Source organism: Fringilla coelebs, assembly GCF_963513975.1.
Source record: "Fringilla coelebs genome assembly, chromosome: Z".
Classification (NCBI taxonomy): Eukaryota; Metazoa; Chordata; class Aves; order Passeriformes; family Fringillidae; genus Fringilla; species Fringilla coelebs.
The window spans coordinates 65,238,438-65,258,046 of NC_140031.1; the positions used below are offsets into that span (position 1 = coordinate 65,238,438).

The 19,609-nt window shown below is 41.3% G+C and overlaps 2 protein-coding genes across 3 annotated transcripts; both read left to right on the forward strand.

Annotated features, from left to right (window-relative positions):
- Positions 1–322: 322 nt before the first annotated feature.
- Positions 323–12,175, forward strand: TMEM175 (transmembrane protein 175). Of its 2 annotated transcripts, XM_084225350.1 has the most exons (10): positions 323–528; positions 809–847; positions 1,933–2,030; positions 3,106–3,157; positions 4,018–4,053; positions 5,417–5,500; positions 6,143–6,307; positions 7,543–7,621; positions 9,284–9,425; positions 9,977–12,174. In XM_084225350.1, the coding sequence occupies exons 1-10, from the start codon at positions 397–399 to the stop codon at positions 10,638–10,640; spliced, it is 1,491 nt and encodes a 496-aa protein (XP_084081476.1). In that variant the 5' UTR covers positions 323–396; the 3' UTR covers positions 10,641–12,174. The 2 variants fall into 2 exon arrangements, with proteins under 2 accessions (XP_084081476.1, XP_084081477.1); XM_084225351.1 differs by lacking the exon at positions 5,417–5,500 and having other exon boundaries at positions 9,977–12,175.
- A 1,393-nt stretch (positions 12,176–13,568) lies between these two features.
- On the forward strand, positions 13,569–16,033 carry ATP5ME (ATP synthase membrane subunit e). The gene is made up of 4 exons (XM_084225133.1): positions 13,569–13,728; positions 13,874–13,928; positions 14,191–14,289; positions 15,894–16,033. The coding sequence occupies exons 1-4, from the start codon at positions 13,693–13,695 to the stop codon at positions 15,917–15,919; spliced, it is 216 nt and encodes a 71-aa protein (XP_084081259.1). The 5' UTR covers positions 13,569–13,692; the 3' UTR covers positions 15,920–16,033.
- Positions 16,034–19,609: the final 3,576 nt, after the last annotated feature.

Consider the following 19,609-nt stretch of genomic DNA (forward strand, 5'->3'; position numbering starts at 1 on the left):
TGCCTCACCAGGGCTGAGGAGAGGGACAGGATCACCTCCCTCAACTGCTGACATGCTGCTCCCATTTTAAAAACGGCATTTGTTTGAGGAATTGCTCCTGTAAGAGTGATGCTTTCCTTTGCCTCTTCTGTTGATGTTTCCTGACCTGTCTTGTGTAGAACACGCCGTCAGTGTCACTGGATTCAAGATGTTGATATGGAAAACGGAGAAGTGAACTGGAACGCCTTTTAAAGGCGGGATTGCTGCTTCAGCCGCTGGGCGGCCAGCGTCGCGACCACATCTACCGCACCGCTTCCGAGAGCAGCCTTCCGCCCCCGACAGGGGCCGCGGGCGGCTCCCTCCCCTCTGAGGGCGAGGGGAAGCGCCGCCCCCGCCGCCGCCGAGCGCAGCGGGGCCATGTCGGCTCCGCGGGCTGCGGCGCGGGAGCGCGGCCCGGGGCTGGGGCCGGAGCCGGGCGGCAGCACGCAGACATCGCACCGGCTGCTGGCCTACAGCGACGCGCTGCTGTCCATCATCGCCACCGTGATGGTGAGTGCCCGGCAGGGAGGGAGGGAGCAGCCGGGGGCTGCCGCGGCTGGTCACGGCTTCCCGGATCGCGCCCGTGCCTCTCCGGCCCGCCCGGCGCCCCCGCGGGACCGCGGCCGCCGGTGCCGGCCGTGGCGGGCCGGGCCACGGCCCGGGAGCGGCTGAGACTTCCAGAGCTGCTCCTGGCCACGCGATCCGCTGGCACCTGAAGGTTGTGTGGTTTTAGGGAAGTGCTCAACAAGGAAAAGAACGTCATGTGCTAATCAACATCTTGTTATTTCAGATTTTGCCGGTGGCTCACACAAAAATACATCCTGACCAGGTATCGCTTGCCGTTTATTGTTTCTTGTGTCCTTGCAAGTAGGTGTAACATCCTCGTTTAGCACACCCTCTTCATTTCGAGTTAAAGGTTTTCAAAAGCAGAAGCCATTAAGCAACATAAAACCTAACACAAATTTCACGTAGGGCGGGGAGCTGGTGAACTTCGGGCGTGTAACTTTTAGCTTAAGATTTGTGTTAGATGCAGATGTTGTGACATACAACCTGAATGAGCCTGTTGTAGGCCATAGATTATAACTAGTTACTTTTCTATGGGAAATGAATTGCCTATCTGACCAAAACAACTTTCAGCAAGGATTTGGTCTTCTTGGCAATAAACCATCACTGAGAGAAGCCACTTATATAGCACAATCTGAAAGCTGGTTTTAAAGTCAGGTTCACAATAAATGTAATTTGAATAAACAAAGGTGGAAAAATAAGACTACAGAAAATAAATTCATCCTGACAATACCCAGGAATTTTAGGAAACAATAATTTGAGAAAGTTTACAGGTTTTTTCTTTTGTCATTATTTATTTTGCTACTCTTAAATAGATGTAAATCTTAGTTTAGGAAGCTCAGATAAGATCTGTAATGCAGCAAATATACTGTATGAGTCTGTTTAAGCCATTGTAGTGGTGTTTGCAAAATTTGCTGAGGTTAAGCCCTCTCGTTTCTCCTTTTTAACAATCTTCACACGAAACATCTGCGATGCTTCTACTATGGAAGTCAGTGCTGTGAAAGTAAAAGAGGCATATTGTGTCCAGTCCTCTGAAATGCATTATTATAGTAACAGTGATAAGAAAATGCATAAATGAGTAACAAGGTGAATAGAGCATTGGGAAGCCCATTTACAGATTGATGAGATGTGTTGATACATCAAATGCCATATTTCAACCTACTTAACAAGTTCATAATAAACGGTTTTCTCTGCAATGTACTAATGAGATTGTTGAATGGGAACTGCATTCTTGGGAGGCATTTTCCAAAAATACATTTCATTACTGTGCATCTCTTTTTCAGATTTTGGTAATAATTTTGTAACATAGCATTTATATTTTGTTTCCTTGGGTGTCACTTTCTGTTTCAGAAATTAGGTGAAAGTGTTCAGCAACTTCTTCTAGCAAAAATTGCAGTCTACTTGATGACCTTTTTAATAGTCACAGTGGCATGGGCAGCTCATGTAAGGTAGGAACATTTAAATTTAAAGTGAAAAGCTAGAAAGTGCAGGAGATAACCATGTCTCTGATGTATTTCTGTCTTGCTGCCAGACTTCTGAATTGTCTTTTGTTGAATAATAATAGAAAATCATTGTAAAGAAATGCTACCCTTAGCAGTGAAAAGCTACTCTTACACCACTGCCATAATCATACAGAGAAAAACAAGCATTATATATCTTTTAGAGTCACTTTTCATCTTACCTTGAAGGCTAGATAGAATTAGACTTCTGATTTTGCTGAAAAAACCTGAATTTGTAACTTGCATGCTCTACAACAAAGGAACTGATACAGTACAGCTGGCCTAAAACTCATCTCTGTCCTCAGCAGTAGCTGTCACAAAGTCAATTGTAATCTTACAGATTCTGTACTTCATAGAGCTGTGGACAGTCCCACCTGCCATGTCTTGGTGGTTAAAAAGAAACTGGCACACAGGTGTCATACTGGAACCAGGGCAGTTTTTGTTTGAAATTTGAAATTTACAAATGTCACTATGAAAGTGGAATGGCTGCATTCCAATAAAGGCATGCAACCTGTAATTCAGTATTTGAAGCTGATACCTCACATCCATTCCTTTACTCCAGTGCTTTTCTTTGCTCGTATAAGTAAATGCTGAGGTAGTTTCAGGGTTTTGTGGAGGGTGATGGATCCTGTTCATTCTAAGTGACAGTTTTGTGAATGAGGAGTTTCATTAACAAAAGCTGTGGACACTTGCAAGGAAAGCTTTTTCTTTGTGTGCTGTCTCTTCAGGAGAAATTATTCTAAGCCTTAAAATTTTGAAAATACTCTGCCATTCAGATAGAAAACAGGCTCTTAATAACTGCTCCATGATTGAACTTCATTGTATCTCACTTTTAAGATTTTTCTACTTTCATATTTGAGCTACCTGAGTTTTGGTGGCACCTGGAATACTTGTATTAATTCTGGGGCAAAGGAAATTGCGTTCCCCCATACTATCATAAATGTACAATTTATATGTAGTGTTGTAAAATATATTTTGTGAGTTGGCTTGTTCATGATAACCTTACTTTGCCTTGCCTTGACAGGTTGTTTCAGGTGATAGAACATATAGATGATGTCCTGGCTCTTCTAAATCTGGTGAGTCTTGTCAAACAAGCTTGATGGTTAACAAGCAGATTCAGGTCACTTAAGTGTGTCTGTGAACAGCCAAAAGTTTCTACTTTAAATAGCGTAACTCTGACATATTTCCAAGTCAGGAAAATACAAGGATCTTTAGTTTCACTGTGACTGATTGATAAATAACTTGCTTTTAACTTGCAAATGTTTTACTGTTAACCAAAAGAAGCTCTGCAGCAGGTTAGTCTGAAGTTCATCTGGGGGAATTGAGTATTTTGCAATGTTGTTTTAAACTCTGTTCTCTGAAAGTATGCAACCACACAGTTATTTTAATTTTGGTAATAAAAGCACTGTTGGAGCTCCATGAGATAAAACTAGAGGAAATTATTTTTGAAGAATAGCCTAAGGCATCTAATTCTTACCTAATGTAGCTTTCAAAGCAATGCGTTTCTTTATGCTTTTATTTGTTGGGTTGGGTTTTTTAATTTGGCTTTTTTAGATGCAAAATATTTATGATCAGCTATTAATGTTCTTGACAAATCAGAAACAACTGTTTAGAAGGTGTGGTATATTTAGCATTGCTACTTTAGAAAGAAGTCTCTTAAGAACCATAGCAAAACTTTTGCTTGGGGTATTGGTAGACACAGAAAACAGTAGTGTTTTCTACAATAAGCTTGTACAATTTGCTTAGAGAACATGGAAGATGTGTACAAAAGCAGCCATTTGTTGTAGTCAAAACTCAGCAACTTCAGAAATGTGGGTATTTTTCATTATGTAGCACAAGCATTTGATCTCTTTGTAAAATACAAAGCAAGCAATGTCCTCATTGAAGATGTGTTCAGAAAATACAGAGTGTTTCAAAATGCTTTTTTCTGTTTTAGGCTTGTATGATGATCATAACCTTCTTGCCATACACAGTAAGTAACTTTCTAAAATCTGACATTTGTTTAAATTACATTGTTTGTTTCTTCATTTATTTGGAAAGACTTTGCCAAAGTATTCAGAAACCCAGGAGAGTGTTGGTATAGTATAAACCCTGAGTCCATTATCATAATTAAGTGTAGCTCCTTTAATATTCATGAAGCTGTTTTATAACTTTCAAATTCTTCACGTTTTAGACCTGGCAGAAAATGGGTATTCTAGAGACAAAAATTACAGTTATGGAAAGTGATAGTATCATAGAAAATAGTTTGGAGTGGGAGGGGCGATTAAAAGTCCTATCGTCCAACCTCTGCAAAGATCAGGAACATCTTCAACTAGAAGTAGTTTCTCAAAGCCCCATCCAACCTCACCTTGTATGTCTCCAGGGACTGGGCAACTATGCCGATGTTCTACCACCCTCATGGTAAAAAATTTCCCATGATTTCTTTTAAAAGAGAAATTGAAGAAGGTCCAGATTATCTGATAAGAATTTTGGTAAGATAAATAAAACTGTGTTTCAAACTCCTCATTATATGGCAGCATATTTTCCTTTTGTAATTCAGACTCAAGTTTGTGATATCCCTTCTGATTTGCTCTGCAAGGTTGATTCTGGCAGCTGAGGGTTTATGTTAAAAATCTGCATAATTTTTGGTCATATGACCTCAAAAGAACATTTGCATAGGAATATCATATTAACAGAACAAATCAGTTGCTTAAGATGCATCTTGACTGTTGTATGTGTAAGACAGGCACCTGTTTCTATATGGATGTATTTGTCTTACATTTAGTCTGCAAAAAATAAGGCTCTGGTCAGTAAGATGATCTTTATCAGCAAGAGAACATACTTTTCATTTTGCCTTGAAGCTGAAATTATTTTTAGAAAGCTGTCCATGTTACCTTAACACTACACCCTGCCTTTTTTTGTTTTTTTTTTTTCCTTTTTTATCCTCCCCTAAAGAAGCTGCAGAAATTAATACAACAGGGAGCCATGGAGGTAGACAAAAGAAAAGATTCAAAAAGGTATCCTGATATCATGAATTTTCACAGCTATGACATCATGTCAACCAAAACCAGTTAAGCTTTATCCTCAGGTACAAGCCATTCTGTAATTACTATGGAGACACAGTGCTGGAGTGGCTAAGGTTTAGCACTGTCAATGTCAGAGCAAAACCATCTCTCCAGGGATGCCTGCATGTATTTGTCGCTGGAAATAGCATTTAATGGAATTATGATGAAATGCAAATTACTATATAGAATTATGAATATTTTCAATATTGTATGAAGAGTGCTTCTATTTCTCTACTGTTATTCCTGCATTGCTTCTTAATTAAATATATGATCTTGTTGATTTTTTTCCAGTTTTCCTTAATGGCCTCCTTTCCAGGGGTACCTTTTGGCATCTTCCTGTTCAGTGTCTGTGCTGTTGTGATTGGCCTGATACAGGTATTGGAGCTATCCATTTACATTTTCACTTTTACGTAGACTTTCTTGTGTAAAACTGAAATTAAGCTTCTTAGCAAGTGGCATAAATTGCTAAATATGTTATCTGTATAGGATTTTTCTTCAAAGTTATGCCCATTTTGATAATACAGTACCTGTATGTAAGACAAAACTCACTGTCCTGTGAAGCTGTTTTATGCAACTAAATCTGCTGATCTCAATGTTCATGGAATTCCTTTCCCACTCTTTGTAAAAATGCCTTGGGGAAAGAACAATTGAGATTTCCTGCTGATGTCTTTCTGAGCCATGCAGTAGTGGGTGAAGGAACACAGGCTTTCAGTCTCAAATCCAGCAGCACTCTTCCTCCTGGTGCAGTGCTTTGTTGCTTTCAGTTCCTCATTACAGAGGACTTCATTCCTCTTCAACAAGGATCAAAGGTCATGACAGACTCTGCAGAGGAGACTAAAATCTTCACGTGCAGTGTGTTGTCAAATCTCAGAGTTTCTAAGACCAACTTTCCATATGGGAGTGAAGAATAAGCTTGAAAGTGTTTTGGAATGTGTTGATTTATAGTTCTATGTCTTATGTTTGATATCCTTCATATATTTATACGTAATAAGTTCAGTAATGCTCTTTTCCTTGCAGGCTGTGATAGTAGCATATGGATTCTATCACCCACACTTACTGAATCAGCAGATACAGGAATCTGAAAATCAGAATTTCTATAAACATCATATCTTAAAGATTATCCTAAGAGGACCAATTTTATGCTTTTTAGCAGCCATCTTTTCTTTTTTCTTTATTCCTTTGGTAAGTTCTCTCAGTTAACAGAAAACTTTGATGCAGCAGTTTGTATTAGCTGTCTTTAGGACTGTGTATGACAATAGTGATGTCTGTGTTAATTATGCACACTTTCTCAATTGCTAGTTCTAGGGTATTGGTTTTTGCATTTAATTAATGAATTTATTTAATCACATATATCATCCTGTAACTTGATCCATGAGCCTGCTTTTTTGTTTGTTTTAAGCAGATCTTCTAAATTCTCCGTTAGTACCTTGTGCATCAGAAGTAGCTGAGGTAATATGGAAGCTTATATGAAATGAACACCACATTGCACGAACTGAAGAAAAGGGAATGCAATTGCTGCACTAACTTAGGGTGTAAGAGCAAACAGAGAAGGGAGACCAGTTAGCCCACCTGCATCTCAAAACAAATAGTTTTGGATAAGGACTGCTTTTACATGGCCTTTTTCTCTTCTGTCTTTATTTCATGTCAGTGAGTTGCTCCTACTTATTAATAGCTTTAACTCTTTTCTGGAACCCCTACTCGGAACTGAAATCTAGTTTTTGAGTGTATGCTGAGCTTCCATTCCTCTTGCTCTTTAGGAAAAGATGGATTTAACTGAATTTTGATAAAGGGATTATTTAAATGCTGCCAATTCCTGTGGAATCTTAAGTCTGTGAGAAATCACGTTGCTCTTGATGAAAGGAGCAGTTATGAGTCCAAACAGTAAAAGGCCTGTGTTTTTCTGAAAATATGTTTTCCTCTTCCTCACTCCGTTCACTGTAGTTTGGTTGTTTGTTTTTAATGTTAAAAATGGTGAAATTACTCTCCAAGTTGCTCCTGTGCTTAGTCCTCTGCAAAGCCTGTGAACCACTTAGGACCCACCAATGTGTTTTTGTGACACAAATAGTAGAATCTTAGAGTATCATGAATAGGAAGAGCCCATAAGGATTATGTGGGATAATTCTTCAACTTCCAAAGTAGTTATTCCTGCACTTTTTGTCAGCAGAATTATTTCCCTACTTGTTTTAGTTTACTTCATTACTGGTATTAAATTAGCTAGGAAAAAGCAGTATTTGGTTCCACATGCATTATTCAGGCAGTGAATGAGCATTTCAACTTAGCCTTTTTCTTTTTGAAAGCCAAGATTTCTTTTTCTCAATGGTACTAGTTCTAAGATTGAGAGTTACAGTTTCATATTAAATCTGGAAGGTTTATATTTTGATAATTATATTTAAACTATTAATTTTCTTCTCCAACAGTCTTATGTACTTCTTGGACTTGTAATCGTTTTTCCGCATCTCACTCGATTAATTACATGGTGTAAAAATAAAATTCTTGGTAAGTAACAAAATTACTAGGCATATGTTCAGATTAGGTTGTCAGCATGTTATGCAGACAACCCAGAATGAAGTAATTTCAGTTCTGCTTTCATTTTCAGTCTCATAACATAGTGATTTTAGGGTTTATTGATGTGCTTCTAAACAGTGTCTCCTTTGCCCCCTAGTTTCCCATAATTGTGATGAGATTTGTGTAAGGCACAAAACTTTTAAAGATCATTTCCCAGTGCAAAACTTTTCTCGTTTGTCCTGATAATGCGAGTGCATGCAGACACACCTAAGTATATGAACGACGGCTGCCGGCCATCTATCCCTTTTCCGTCCTCAAGAGGGAGCACGGAGATGGAAGAACATAAGGAAGCAAGATCTATGCCTTTATCACTTTATTCCCTGCAATGCTAAATAGTCACACATTTTCAAACAGGCAAGCACTGCACCTGTAAATCAAACTTCCTCACAATAGTTAACTGTTCAGGGTGTTGCATCTCATTAATCTAACTGCTGTCATATAAAGAGTGTGCTGTCTTCACACATGTCTTAAGTTACTCTAAACCCATACTTCCTTCCCTCATGTGCTTTCTCCTGGTGTGTCAGGAGTAATAATTGCGCAACCATAGCAACCTGAGCTGCTCTTAAATCCTGCTAGAAAGAGGTTGCCATTGCAGGAGATATCATGCAACCTGCTTGGCTGAAAGGTGCAGTGTTCCTCTGAGAGGTACCACAAAACCACTGAACAGATAATGTCTTTGGAACTGACGCTCCCAAGCTGGGTCAGAAGAATAACACCTTTGTACTTCTACTGCTGCTGTTCAGACAAGTCTATCTGTTTCCAGTGCAAATGGGAGCATACTCTTCCCTCCCCCACATGGCAGCAATAACAGGGAGGCAGAAATGCTCTGAATGGATGAAGCCAGACACTTAGAGCCTGAGAATAAATACATACAAATATTGTCCAAATAAGCTTATTGTGATGGGGCCACTGTGTTTTGCAGTCAGGTCACGTCTCTACCTCTCACCCTGTCAGATGGCTGAAATACTGCTTTATTGAATTTCTTGTGATTACACCTGCTTTGCATTCCTGTGGAACCTTAACCTTTTATATGTATGCCTGAAGCAGTGGGTTTTGCCCAGCTAGGTGCTTCTGAGTTCACTCTTTAGAGATGTGTTTGACATTTCCTATAAAAGCTATGCCTTTTGACAAAAGGCTTGAATTATTTTAAGTGAGGTCATTCAGTATCCCAGTTCAGCCCCCATTGTTTTTTTCCAAGACAGGTTTTTACTACTGTGTAGTTTAAGTTCTCCAAGCTGTCATAGAGACCCTACAGGTATTAGGGCTTCCTGAAGGACAGTATCCGATTTGATTTGTTCAATTACAGCTTTGAGTCATTATTCATGTGGTGGAAATGGGTTTGCCATACAGTTTAGAGGAAAGAGCTTTCTTTTATTTTTTTTGTTCCTGAAGCACTTGTCTTGAAAGAAACATAAATTTAAGGGAGAGGCACATATGCCAAAAAAAGCAGAGTGACTGACATGTGTGGATGACTGGCATCATTTATCTAAAGAAAAGTTTAGGCAGATGGGGAAAAAAGGAGGTCACAGTAGGTTGCTGAACTACCTTATTTTATACTTCTTTTAATGATTAAGCCTCTGGATTTGTTTCCAGGTCAGAGAAGTGAAGAGGAGGAACATCATAGCTTAGAAACCTTCACTTTTTACCTCAGTGAGCCTCTGAGTAAGGAAAGAGTAGAAGCATTCAGTGATGGAGTCTATGCCATTGTAGCAACCCTGCTCATTTTGGATATATGGTAAGGCTTTGTGCTGGTTCTTACACTTCGTCTTGTTAAATATATAAACTTTTGTCTGTATGTAACATTTGAGGAAATAAAATTAATCAAACATTGCGTTTGACTTCCAAAATCTGCAATGGTTACTTTAAAGTATGAATTTCTGGAAGGACAAAGAGCACAAACCAAAGACACTCCTAACACCCACATTCCAGCAGTAATGATCGTCAGTGTACATAATACATGTTGGGATGTAGAGTATTGAAGAACAAGGCTTCCTTTTTTTGCTTAGTTTTGTTTTCAGATGAAAGCTTTTTGCCAATAAAAGCTGTTTAGTCACTGTATAAACTTTATTAACCCCAAGGAATGCCAACCTGCTTTCAGATTTCCTTTTATATATAATTTATTTGCAGAGCTGTTATTTGAAACACTGTTGCTAAATTATTAGAGAAGTACAGGGTGGATTCCTGTTGTTCACTACTTTCTCAAAGTAAAGCAGCATAATTCAGTCTTGATCCAGATGTGTTTTTATAACAATAATATGCAAAGTAAAGTAATTTTTCTCTCCACAGCGAAGACAATGTTCCTGACCCCAGAGAAGTTGAGGAGAAGTTCCATGGCAGTCTTCTTGAAGCTTTAAGTGAATATGGGCCAAATTACCTTGCTTACTTTGGCTCATTTGTTACAATTGGTCTCCTGTGGTTTGTCCATCACTCTCTTTTCCTTTATGTAACAAAAGCTACCCGGTTAATGGGACTGCTCAACATACTTTCATTGGCTTTCATTGGTGGGCTTCCACTAGCTTACCAGCTGACCAGTGAATTTGCAGAAAAGTCTCATAACGAAATAGAAGCCATTCAGGTCAGCTGCGTTATCACTTTCTTTGCCAGCATATTTCAGTTTGCAATATGGACTACAGCCCTTCTCAATGAAGAGGAAACTTTGCATGCCTTTGCTAGATATGGTGGTAAGGAGCATGCCTTCATGTTTGCCAAGCTGGCTCTTTACCCTTGCGTAAGCCTGGGGGCCTTCTTTCTAACTTGCTTGTTAAGTGAATTTAGCACAGCAATTTTCCATCTTATGCAGATTGTAATCCCATTTGCTTTTCTTGCTTTGCGCATTTTTGTTAGAATTTCTTTAACTGCCATAAAGTCTGTGATGTCTCTCTCCAGACGGAAGGTTGTATTGTTAGAAGAAGAGGAGGCATGTTTGTCTCCAAATGAAATGCTGTCCTGAATTTCTGCACAGTGCATGTGAAGTGATGAGATCAACTTCAGCTCCTCTGACTTGCATTATATTCGTGTGTGGATTATATTGATGTAAACCAAAGCCTGTATTGACCATAACTCGGGCATATTTATGTTTAAGCTGCTCAAGACCCTTTCTCCAAAATCTGCTATTGAAAATATTGGATAAAGAGGGGATGCAAAGAAAAGCGTGTTCCCCTTCTTTTAGGATTGCCTTATAGAAAAAAACACTGCTTGACACGTAACTGCAGCAGTGACCAATTAAGAAGTGTGCAGATACCCCGGAAAGTGGCAGCCAAACACAGAAGTTGGTTGAGCTTCTATGAAAGAGAATGTGAGGCATGGAAAACACGGAGACATCTGAATTTCTGAATGGTACATCACAGTAGAACGTGTGCATACAAGTTACTGTTTGGTTTTTTTTTTCAATGTTAAATTTTTTAATGGTTTTTTTCAATGGTGTGTTCTGCATAGTCACAAACAGGGGATAGCAGTTGGAAATCTAACTGTGTTTGAGTGTCTCTGTGTGAATTGAGATGGGAGTTCCAATTGTGATAGCAGTCTTCCAAGGCATCTGAACACAAGTTCTTTGGCCGTATCTATTCTTTTTTAAAAAGGGTGTAACAAATGAGGATTCATGTGGTTTTGCATCCAAGTTTCAACTAGCATTGATATTTTCTGACGGAACACATTTCTGTGAATAGATGTAAGGTTTTTTCTGTTCTGCAGAAGCTTGCCTGAAGTGTTTTAATTTCTCAGGCTTTTTGTGTCTGTTTTTTGTCTGGCAATGGAACATCCTTCTGTTATCCAGCATGCATGGTGTCATATTCATGGAGATTATGAGACTGCAATGTGTGAGAATTCCACATCAGGTAAGGGAGTTGAGCTTTCTCCTGAGTTGTGGACAACTAAGGGTTCCCACAGATTTCTGAGTCTCAGGAAGACAGCATAAGAAACTAACCCATAGAAGTTGCTGTCCATGATAATGTTGAATTTTTTTTTAAATTTTTTTTTTTACACTCACATGCAGCTGGATAATTATTGTGCTTTTCAAATAATTTAAACTCTGGCTGCCCTAGAACCCATTACATTTCCTTTTGGCAAAGCAATTAATTTGTGTCTTCATTTACTTAGTGCCTGACAACTTTAATGCCATAATTAAAGGCATTTGGGGAATTCTGTTGTTCATCATGAAAAAAAAAAAGTGGCAAAACATGCCTGAAGAAATTATAGGTGAAGAACAAATATCTTGTTTCAGTTGAGATCAGTCTTGAAAGCACTTGTGCTTTTGTTTTGAAGCACCTTGATACCGAGTATGTCATTGTGAATGCTACATACTTCTCGTGAAGAGTATGTTCAGCTATTCAAGGGGATTTATACCTAGTTGTGGTTAAATGACTTCCATTGTGTTGTGTATAGCAGTTTTTCTGATACTTAATAAAAGCACTTTTGGTTCTGTATGGTTTTGTTTCTAATGTGCAGCAGACACATAGTAAGTAGTGAATATGTGTATTTGTAATAAATTGCAATCAGTGAAGTAACAGAACTTCAAGCCATTTATTTTTTCTCTGTAGGTGAACTTTAAGGCCAATGTCTGTAATTAAAGTTATGTTAGATGGGTTTTTCCTACAAGATCACCAAGGTCCCTTCCAGCCTCAGCAGTTTTGTGATTTTTTTTTTACAAAATACGGAAATGTTTTTTATCTGATGTAAAGACAGGATCATTCTACTTCTCATGGTACCTGAAGAGAATGAAACCCAAAAACTGAATCTAGCAAAGGAGTTTCATTTCAGTGTTTATAAGGATGATTTGTATAAAGCAGTGTATAATTATTACAAGGCACTGTATTAGCTCAGTAATGCGCCTTTTTTGGTTTTTTGTTTTTTTTTTTTCTGTGTGTGCATGTTTTTGGTTGGTTGGTTGGTTGGTTGGTTGGTTTGGTTTGCTTGGCTTTTTTTGGGTTGGTTTGTTAGTGGGGTTTTTTTTTGTTGATCCCACTTACAAATAAGTAGTTAGTTCTGCAGAATGAACCGTTTTATTTTTGCTTGTGGTTAAGGTAGCATTATTCAACCCAAATTTGGTAATATCTCAGAACCTAAACCTGAGGACAAACATGATAGGAGACTTTGTATAAAGAGAGCTCATCATTTTAAGTTCCTGAGAAACAAACTTCATTAATTTGAATTGTGTCATTCTCAAGTAGGAGATCATTCCCAAATATAACTGTAGGTAGTTGTTAGAATTTCTAATGACCACAGGGTTTTGTATCTATGAAAATGTAAGTGAAGTACAGTAATTACAAAATCATAGAACAGATGTCATGGGAGGAGCCTCTGAGGAGCATCTAGTCCAACCCTCCAGTTCAAAGCAGGGTAGGCTAGATGGGTTGGTTGCAGAGGTCTTTGTCCAGTCAGACTGAGCATCTGCACAGAGACACCATAACCACTTAATGATGGAATCACTGAAGTTGTAAGAGACGTTTAAGATCAGCCAGTCCAGCTGTTCACCCAGCAGTGCCACTGCAACCCCCAGACCACTAAACTGCATGACCCGCACCAGATCCTCCTGCCTTTTGAACACCTCTGGATGCTGACTCCACCAGCTCCCTGGCCAACCTATACCAATACCTGACCATCCTGACAGTGAAAAAATATTTCCAGAATCTGTTTTCAAAGGGCTCAGCAGGGTTTAATGTCCAATTACCCTTATGAGTTTAAAAAAAAAAAAAATAAAAGAAAGAGTGGTTATCTTTTGTTCCATTTAAAAGGAACTTCCTGCCGTTCAGTCTGTGTGCATTTATCATTGAAAAACGTCGATGAGCTCCCCTCGATCCTTCTCACAGGCTGCACAGCCACAGCTCCCTCAGCCCCTCCTTGTGGCGCAGACGCGGCGGCCCGTGCGCTGCCGGAGCTCTTTGAGTGACGGACTCGCCGACACGCGGGAAGCAGAGCACAGCACCGCGTTTGGCTTCCCGGTCACGGCTGCTCCCCGCCTCTTCCTGCCGCTGCGCTCAGTTCGCACCGCCGCCGCCGCCGCCAGGATGATCCCGCCGGTGCAGGTGTCCCCGCTCATAAAGGTGAGGGCGCTGGGGGGATTGCCCGGGCTGTCCTGGGGGCGCGGGGAGGGCCGCCCGGGCCGGCGGGCCGGGGCGTGGGACGGCGGGCCGCGGGCTGTGCCTGTGGGCTGAGCGAAGGGCGCGTCCTTGTCTCTGCCTCCCGCAGTTCACCCGGTACTCGGCGCTGCTCGTGGGGATGATCTACGGCAAGAAGCGATACGGTGAGTGCAGCGTCCCGGGCGGCCGCTCCCCCGAGCCCGCCGCGCAAGGGCACCTTGAAATGTCCCGGCCGCCATTTCCCTCCCCCGGCCCGGCCACGGCCCTGCCGGGACGACCCTGCCGGTGTGAAACCACAGATCCCTATGAAATGTGGCAAAAAGGAGCAAAACTGGCTTTTGCTCCTTTCTGACCGAGCCCGCAGGAGCGGAGCTTTCCGCCGGGGGTTCGGGAAGTTGTGTTTTAAAGGGATTGTGTTGGTGGCAGACTACCTGAAGCCGATTGCTGAAGAAGAGAGAAGAGTAGAGGCGGAGGAGAAAAAGAAACGTGCAGAACTGGAGCGAATTGCAAAGGAGCTTGCAGAAGGTAGTTCCTCGGTTTAGCGTATTCATACCACGCTGTGTTGCAGGCATTAGGCTGCAGGACTGGTGTTCCACCGCAGTGCTCTTAAGAGAAACTGGGGCCTGCAGCTAATCTCTGGAGGCGGGGGTTAGGGCCATGTGAGGAGTAAATAGCATGCTGTTTTATTATATCTGCATTTTGACAAGTTTGTCAGAGCAAGACTTAACACTTTTGCAACAGTCAGGACTTGTTAAATGGCTGAATTTCCGCCAAGGAAACAAACTGCTAAAAGATGCTGGTTATTCTGTGAGGAATAACTGAATCTATATATCACCTGTGGTGGCACGTCCCTTTTTCATCTGGATGTGCAAGCCCTTTGTTCCATGCAGTGTAGGAACCTCACAAATATGACTGCATGTAGGGCATAGGCAATGGTACATAATTGCAACTTGAGACTTTGAAGTGGCATCACATGTGTATTGTTAGAGGTCAGCTTGGTCTTTCTGTATTTTGCAGTGTTAGAGCTGCGTTTGTTTTATCTCTCACATGAAGAGGGTGTGCTGGAGGGCATCACTTGCAACTAATACTGCTGCTTGTGTTCTCATTCCCTTCCACCTGTAGTATTCCTGCTGCAGCATTGTTTCCCTTGTCTTTAGGATTATTTCTTGTGTTCCCTGTACGAGTCTAACGGGGTTCCTTCCCTTCTGTCATACAGAGGAATGTACTCTCTAGCTTTGTTTCACCTAGGGTTTTTAGGTATACTTAAAACTAAGAAGAATTTAAAGAAAATTGATTAACAACTCAGCCTGTTCTTGGTGCAGATACACTCTCTGTAAATCTTTCCATACAAAAGAGTGATGTTTGTGTTGTTCTAAACAAAACTAGTGTTGAACAAATATAATTAAATTAACTATAATTAAATTAAATTAAACTAAATTAAACTAAACTATAATTAAATTAAATTAAACTAAATTAACTATAATTAAATTAACTACAGATACAGAAATTAAAATATGTTTTGTGTATGATTTACTGGAGATAAAGCTTTTTGGCTTCTTAAATACATCATCTCTATTGGTCACGGACTAAAAAAAAAAAAATGATCTTTTTGATGTTCTCTAGTTAGATGAAACTTTCTGTATTTTGGAGGTAGAGGCTGTGCTGTAATGTTGCCAGGCCACCTAGAAAAGAAATTTTCTTGATTATTGCTTTAGAATGTTTAATCTGTTTAAAATGACACAAGGGTGACAGGTCTCTTGTTCCCAGCAATGGGTTTTGTCTGTTTATTTTTTCAGAAAAGCAGTTGTTAAACTCTCATTATGTGCAGTACAGTTGCTGAAGATTGTTCCATAAAGATGGACATACCTGCAGTGGTAGCTTTTTCTGGGCTCATTTGACTTGTTAGTTCAGAAAACTTGTCTTTTACTACTGAGTAAACTTAAAAGTTTGCCATCACCCCGGAGCTGTGAATTACAATTCTGTTGAATAAACAGAAGTGGGAATCATAAATACTGACCAGAAGGAATTTACATAAAGATAGGCTTTGATTCCACTTTGCTTTGCACGTTTTTGTTCTGCATGGGCATGGCCTATAGTTTTAACCATGTTTGTGTTTTCTTTCCTTTTAGCAAGTGAAGATTCCATACTGAAATAAACAACAAATTTCATCTGAATTTCGCACATGGAAATACATGGCTAGGCTCTGAGCTGTCTAGTGGTTTTTGAACTCTGTGTAATACTCTATCAATAAAGTACTTACTACGCTTCAGTTGGTATTTTTTGAGTAAATTGCACAGAACAGCAGCAATAATAGGGACAGAATGTGACAGGAAGCAACTGTCACAATTTAGCTATTGTTGCAGCTGAAATACTCCATTGTATTCCCCCAGCAGTAGCCAGTCACTACCTCATTATCCACAGATAATAATTGTGATCAGAAAATACATTAAATGTTACATATATGGGCAGGTGGGGGAGACTGGCAAGGCATTGTTACTTAAATGGCTTGACTGGGGAGTTTCTTAGAGTCATAGAATGCCAAGGGTTGGAAGGGACCTTCAGGATCCTCTAGTCCCAGCCTCACTGCCATGGGCAGAGACACCTCTCACTACATCAGATTGCTCAAGACCTTGTCCAGCCTGGCTTTAAACAGTGCCAGGGTTGGGGCACCCACAACTCCCTGGGCAACCTGTTCCAGTGGCTCACCACCCTCCCAGGAAAGAACTTCTTCCTAATATTTGATATAAATTTCCCTTCTTTCAGTTTGTACCCGTTACACTTTGTCCTGTCACTGCAGTTGCTGATGAAGAGTCTTCCCTCTCCAGCATCCCTGTAGGGCCCTTCAGATACTGCAGGGTTGCCAGGAGGTCTCCACACAGGAGAGACTTCTTTTCCAGGCTGAACAGCCTCAGCTCTCTCAGCCTGTCTGGGGGAGATGCTTCACCCTCTTATCAATGTCCTGGCCTCCTCTGCACTTGCTACAACAGTTCCATGTTTATTGCTGGAGGCGTCAGAACTGTTCTCAGTACTCCAGCTGGGATATCACAAGAGCAGAGGGGCAGAATCCTCTCCCCTGCCCTGCTGCCCACGCTGCTCTGGATTCAGCCCAGGATCCCATTGCCTTTCTGGGCTGTGGGTGCTCATGGCTGGGTCATGTGAAGGTTTTCATCCACCATCACCCCCAAGTTCTCAGGGCTGCCGTCAATCTCCACTCAGCCTGTAGCTGTGTCTAGGATTGCCACAATCCAGGTACAGGACGCTGCACTTTGCTTTGTTGAACTTCGTGGGGTTTGCACAGCCCCACTGAAGTATGGACAACTCTTCGACTAATTGAAGTTGAAAAGAGGGAGCATTTATTACAGTGCTGGACACATGCGGAATCATTTCCCACTGCATGTGTGAAAAAGTCACAAACTCCTGCTCTCTATTTATCCAAAAAAGTTTTACATATTCAAATGGTTTTTAGAATGGTTTCTGCCTTGCTTATTACCTAAACATTAGCTCTCCCCAATATTATAATTAGCGCTGAATATCAATTATGGCTGCTCAATTGTCCTCTTTAATTGGATCGGTGGGCTTCTGGGGAGGAAGTAAGACATATTTCTCATGGTAAACTCTTCACCTGTGTCAAGCTGGTAGGGCTCTTTGGCCTGCCAGTCCAAACCTCCTCTCATTCTTAGAAGCCAGTGGTATTTACTGCTCCTGCACTCTTACAATACTACATATATCACCTGTCATTCCCAACCTTGTTTCAGTTATCCCCACCTGGTATCGATTAATTTCCTTATTCTTTGTTAACTTCTAACTTAACCCCTTGACTCACCACCCCTCCACCCTGTCCAGGCCCCTCTGGATGGCATTGCTGCCTGCCAGTGGTGCTACGACACCGCTTGGTGTTGGTGCCAAACTTGCAGAGGGTGCCCTTGATCCCACTGTACGTGCCGCTGACAAAAGTGTTGAAGAGTATTGGTCCCAGTGCAGACCCCAGAGGGACACCACCTGTTACAGGTCTGCATGGACAACGAGCTGTGGATCACAATTTGGCATTTCTGCCATCTTTTTTTCAGCTTGTTATCACAGTGAATTATTGTTCAATTCTTTCATGCGGCAGAGCAGTCAGGTTTGATTCTGGCTTGTCAAGCTATGTTATGATCTGAGGAACTGGTGCTGACTCATTAGTCAGATATTCGAAACACTACAGATGGACAGATGTTCCTCAAAACTAACTTACAGACAAATTGTAATGTGTCTCTTTCATAGGAGTGACCTGCTATGCACCCTGATTATGCAGGAGAGGTCTGCCACCCATTCCATACCGTGTTCAAAAACTGGCTTCGGGCAAGAAAGCTGTCCTTGTAATTCCTCTTAGATTGGGAAGAATTCTGAAGTGGGGTGTGAAAGGTACCATGTATCTCTTTACAGCCATCCCAGAGGGACCAAATTAGTCTCTGCCACCCCACTCTGGCCAGACAATAGATGGTTGTCTGTTCAAGTTAAAAAAAAAGAGGCCAAGAAAAGGAAAGAAGCAATAAAAATAAGTCTTTCAAAGGGTTTGAGAGGAAAGACCCCTTATGTTTATTTTGTATTCTGGAAAACACTACATTCACGTGTTCTTCTCTTGGAACTATATTTGTGTGACTCCTGAGTACCTGGTGCTTTGTGAAAGGGAGTTGAATAGTTTTCTGCTGAATCTAATGAATGTTTTTTCTAATCCTATAGTTTTGTGGAAGGAATAGAGGAAGAGGTACAGAGAAAAAATATCTTCTTCTGGGAAGTTTTATGATAGATGATGCAAACAGCACAGCCTAGACTGAGTGGTTCTAAAATCTTGGATCTAGTACTCTCTGAGGTTTCATGGAGGTTTCCTTGTACAGGATCTGGATATGCTGGTGGGACAAAGCCCCTTTACCGAGCTCCAAGACACACAATCCATCTGCCTGAAACGTGGAGCTGGGATCCATACCCTCCCTGTGGTGTTTGAAGAACTGATTGGATATTGAGTTGTTCCTGTTCCTCCTGCCTGGGAGGAGAGGAGCACTTCCCAGGCTTAGTTCAAGTCAGGCTGTGGCCAGCTCAGAAAAGACAGCAGTAAGTATTTTTCTCTAAGATATACAGGAGGTGGCTGAAGACATTCTCCAACCTCCCTGTGAGTTTTTCCCTCCCTTTCTGCCAGAACTACCACATTCAGAGCTCTGCCAGAAGCAGAGGCCTTGTACATGCTCCCACATCTCTGACTGTTCCAGGTCAGGCATCTCCACTCACAACCCAGCAGCAGTCTAGGCTCCAGCAGAACAAATGGCTGAAGGGCGTACACATGCTCTTTTTCAGTAGCAAAGAGGTCCTGTCTTGTGTCAGCTTGTCCTACCCCTTCCATCAGGAACAGCAGATGATGGCCAAGACGCAGGATTGAAAATCCCTTGACAGTTTCTCAGGCAAGCTTTTCTCTTGCATGGATGGAAGATTTACATTCCAGCACAGAGCATCCCCCTCAGAAACCTTACCTGCCTGTCTCCCAGGGATATTCATTTTCCTACCCCCTCAACCATCACCTTCATAAACCAACAACGGAGGCCTGTATGCATTACCTGCTTCAGTGGGGCACTGACAAAACAGGTCCCCTCTGGTCTCCCACTGCACTTGAGAGCTGCATCAAGCCAAATGTGAAAACACTTAACTGGACTGTAGGCAAATATGCCGTGAGCAGATTTGAGTTCTCTACAGCCCTCAACTCACCTTTCCTGAAACTGTGTTGCAATTACATCTTTTTTCAGGCCTGGTGCTCTGACCTGCCTTTGAAGCAGGGTAACTGGGTTTTTGTTAATAGATCCCTTGGGTGGATTAGAGT

What these genes read in the sequence shown, in the direction of transcription:
- TMEM175 (XM_084225350.1), top strand. Translation starts at nt 397, where the DNA reads ATGTCGGCTCCGCGGGCTGCGGCGCGGGAGCGCGGCCCGGGGCTGGGG. An exon ending in CAAAAATACATCCTGACCAG is followed by an intron (nt 848 to 1,932) that starts GTATCGCTTGCC and finishes TTTCTGTTTCAG; the next exon opens with AAATTAGGTGAAAGTGTTCA. An exon ending in TAACCTTCTTGCCATACACA is followed by an intron (nt 4,054 to 5,416) that starts GTAAGTAACTTT and finishes ATTTTTTTCCAG; the next exon opens with TTTTCCTTAATGGCCTCCTT.
- ATP5ME (XM_084225133.1), top strand. Translation starts at nt 13,693, where the DNA reads ATGATCCCGCCGGTGCAGGTGTCCCCGCTCATAAAG. An exon ending in CTACGGCAAGAAGCGATACG is followed by an intron (nt 13,929 to 14,190) that starts GTGAGTGCAGCG and finishes TGTTGGTGGCAG; the next exon opens with ACTACCTGAAGCCGATTGCT. An exon ending in TGCAAAGGAGCTTGCAGAAG is followed by an intron (nt 14,290 to 15,893) that starts GTAGTTCCTCGG and finishes CTTTCCTTTTAG; the next exon opens with CAAGTGAAGATTCCATACTG.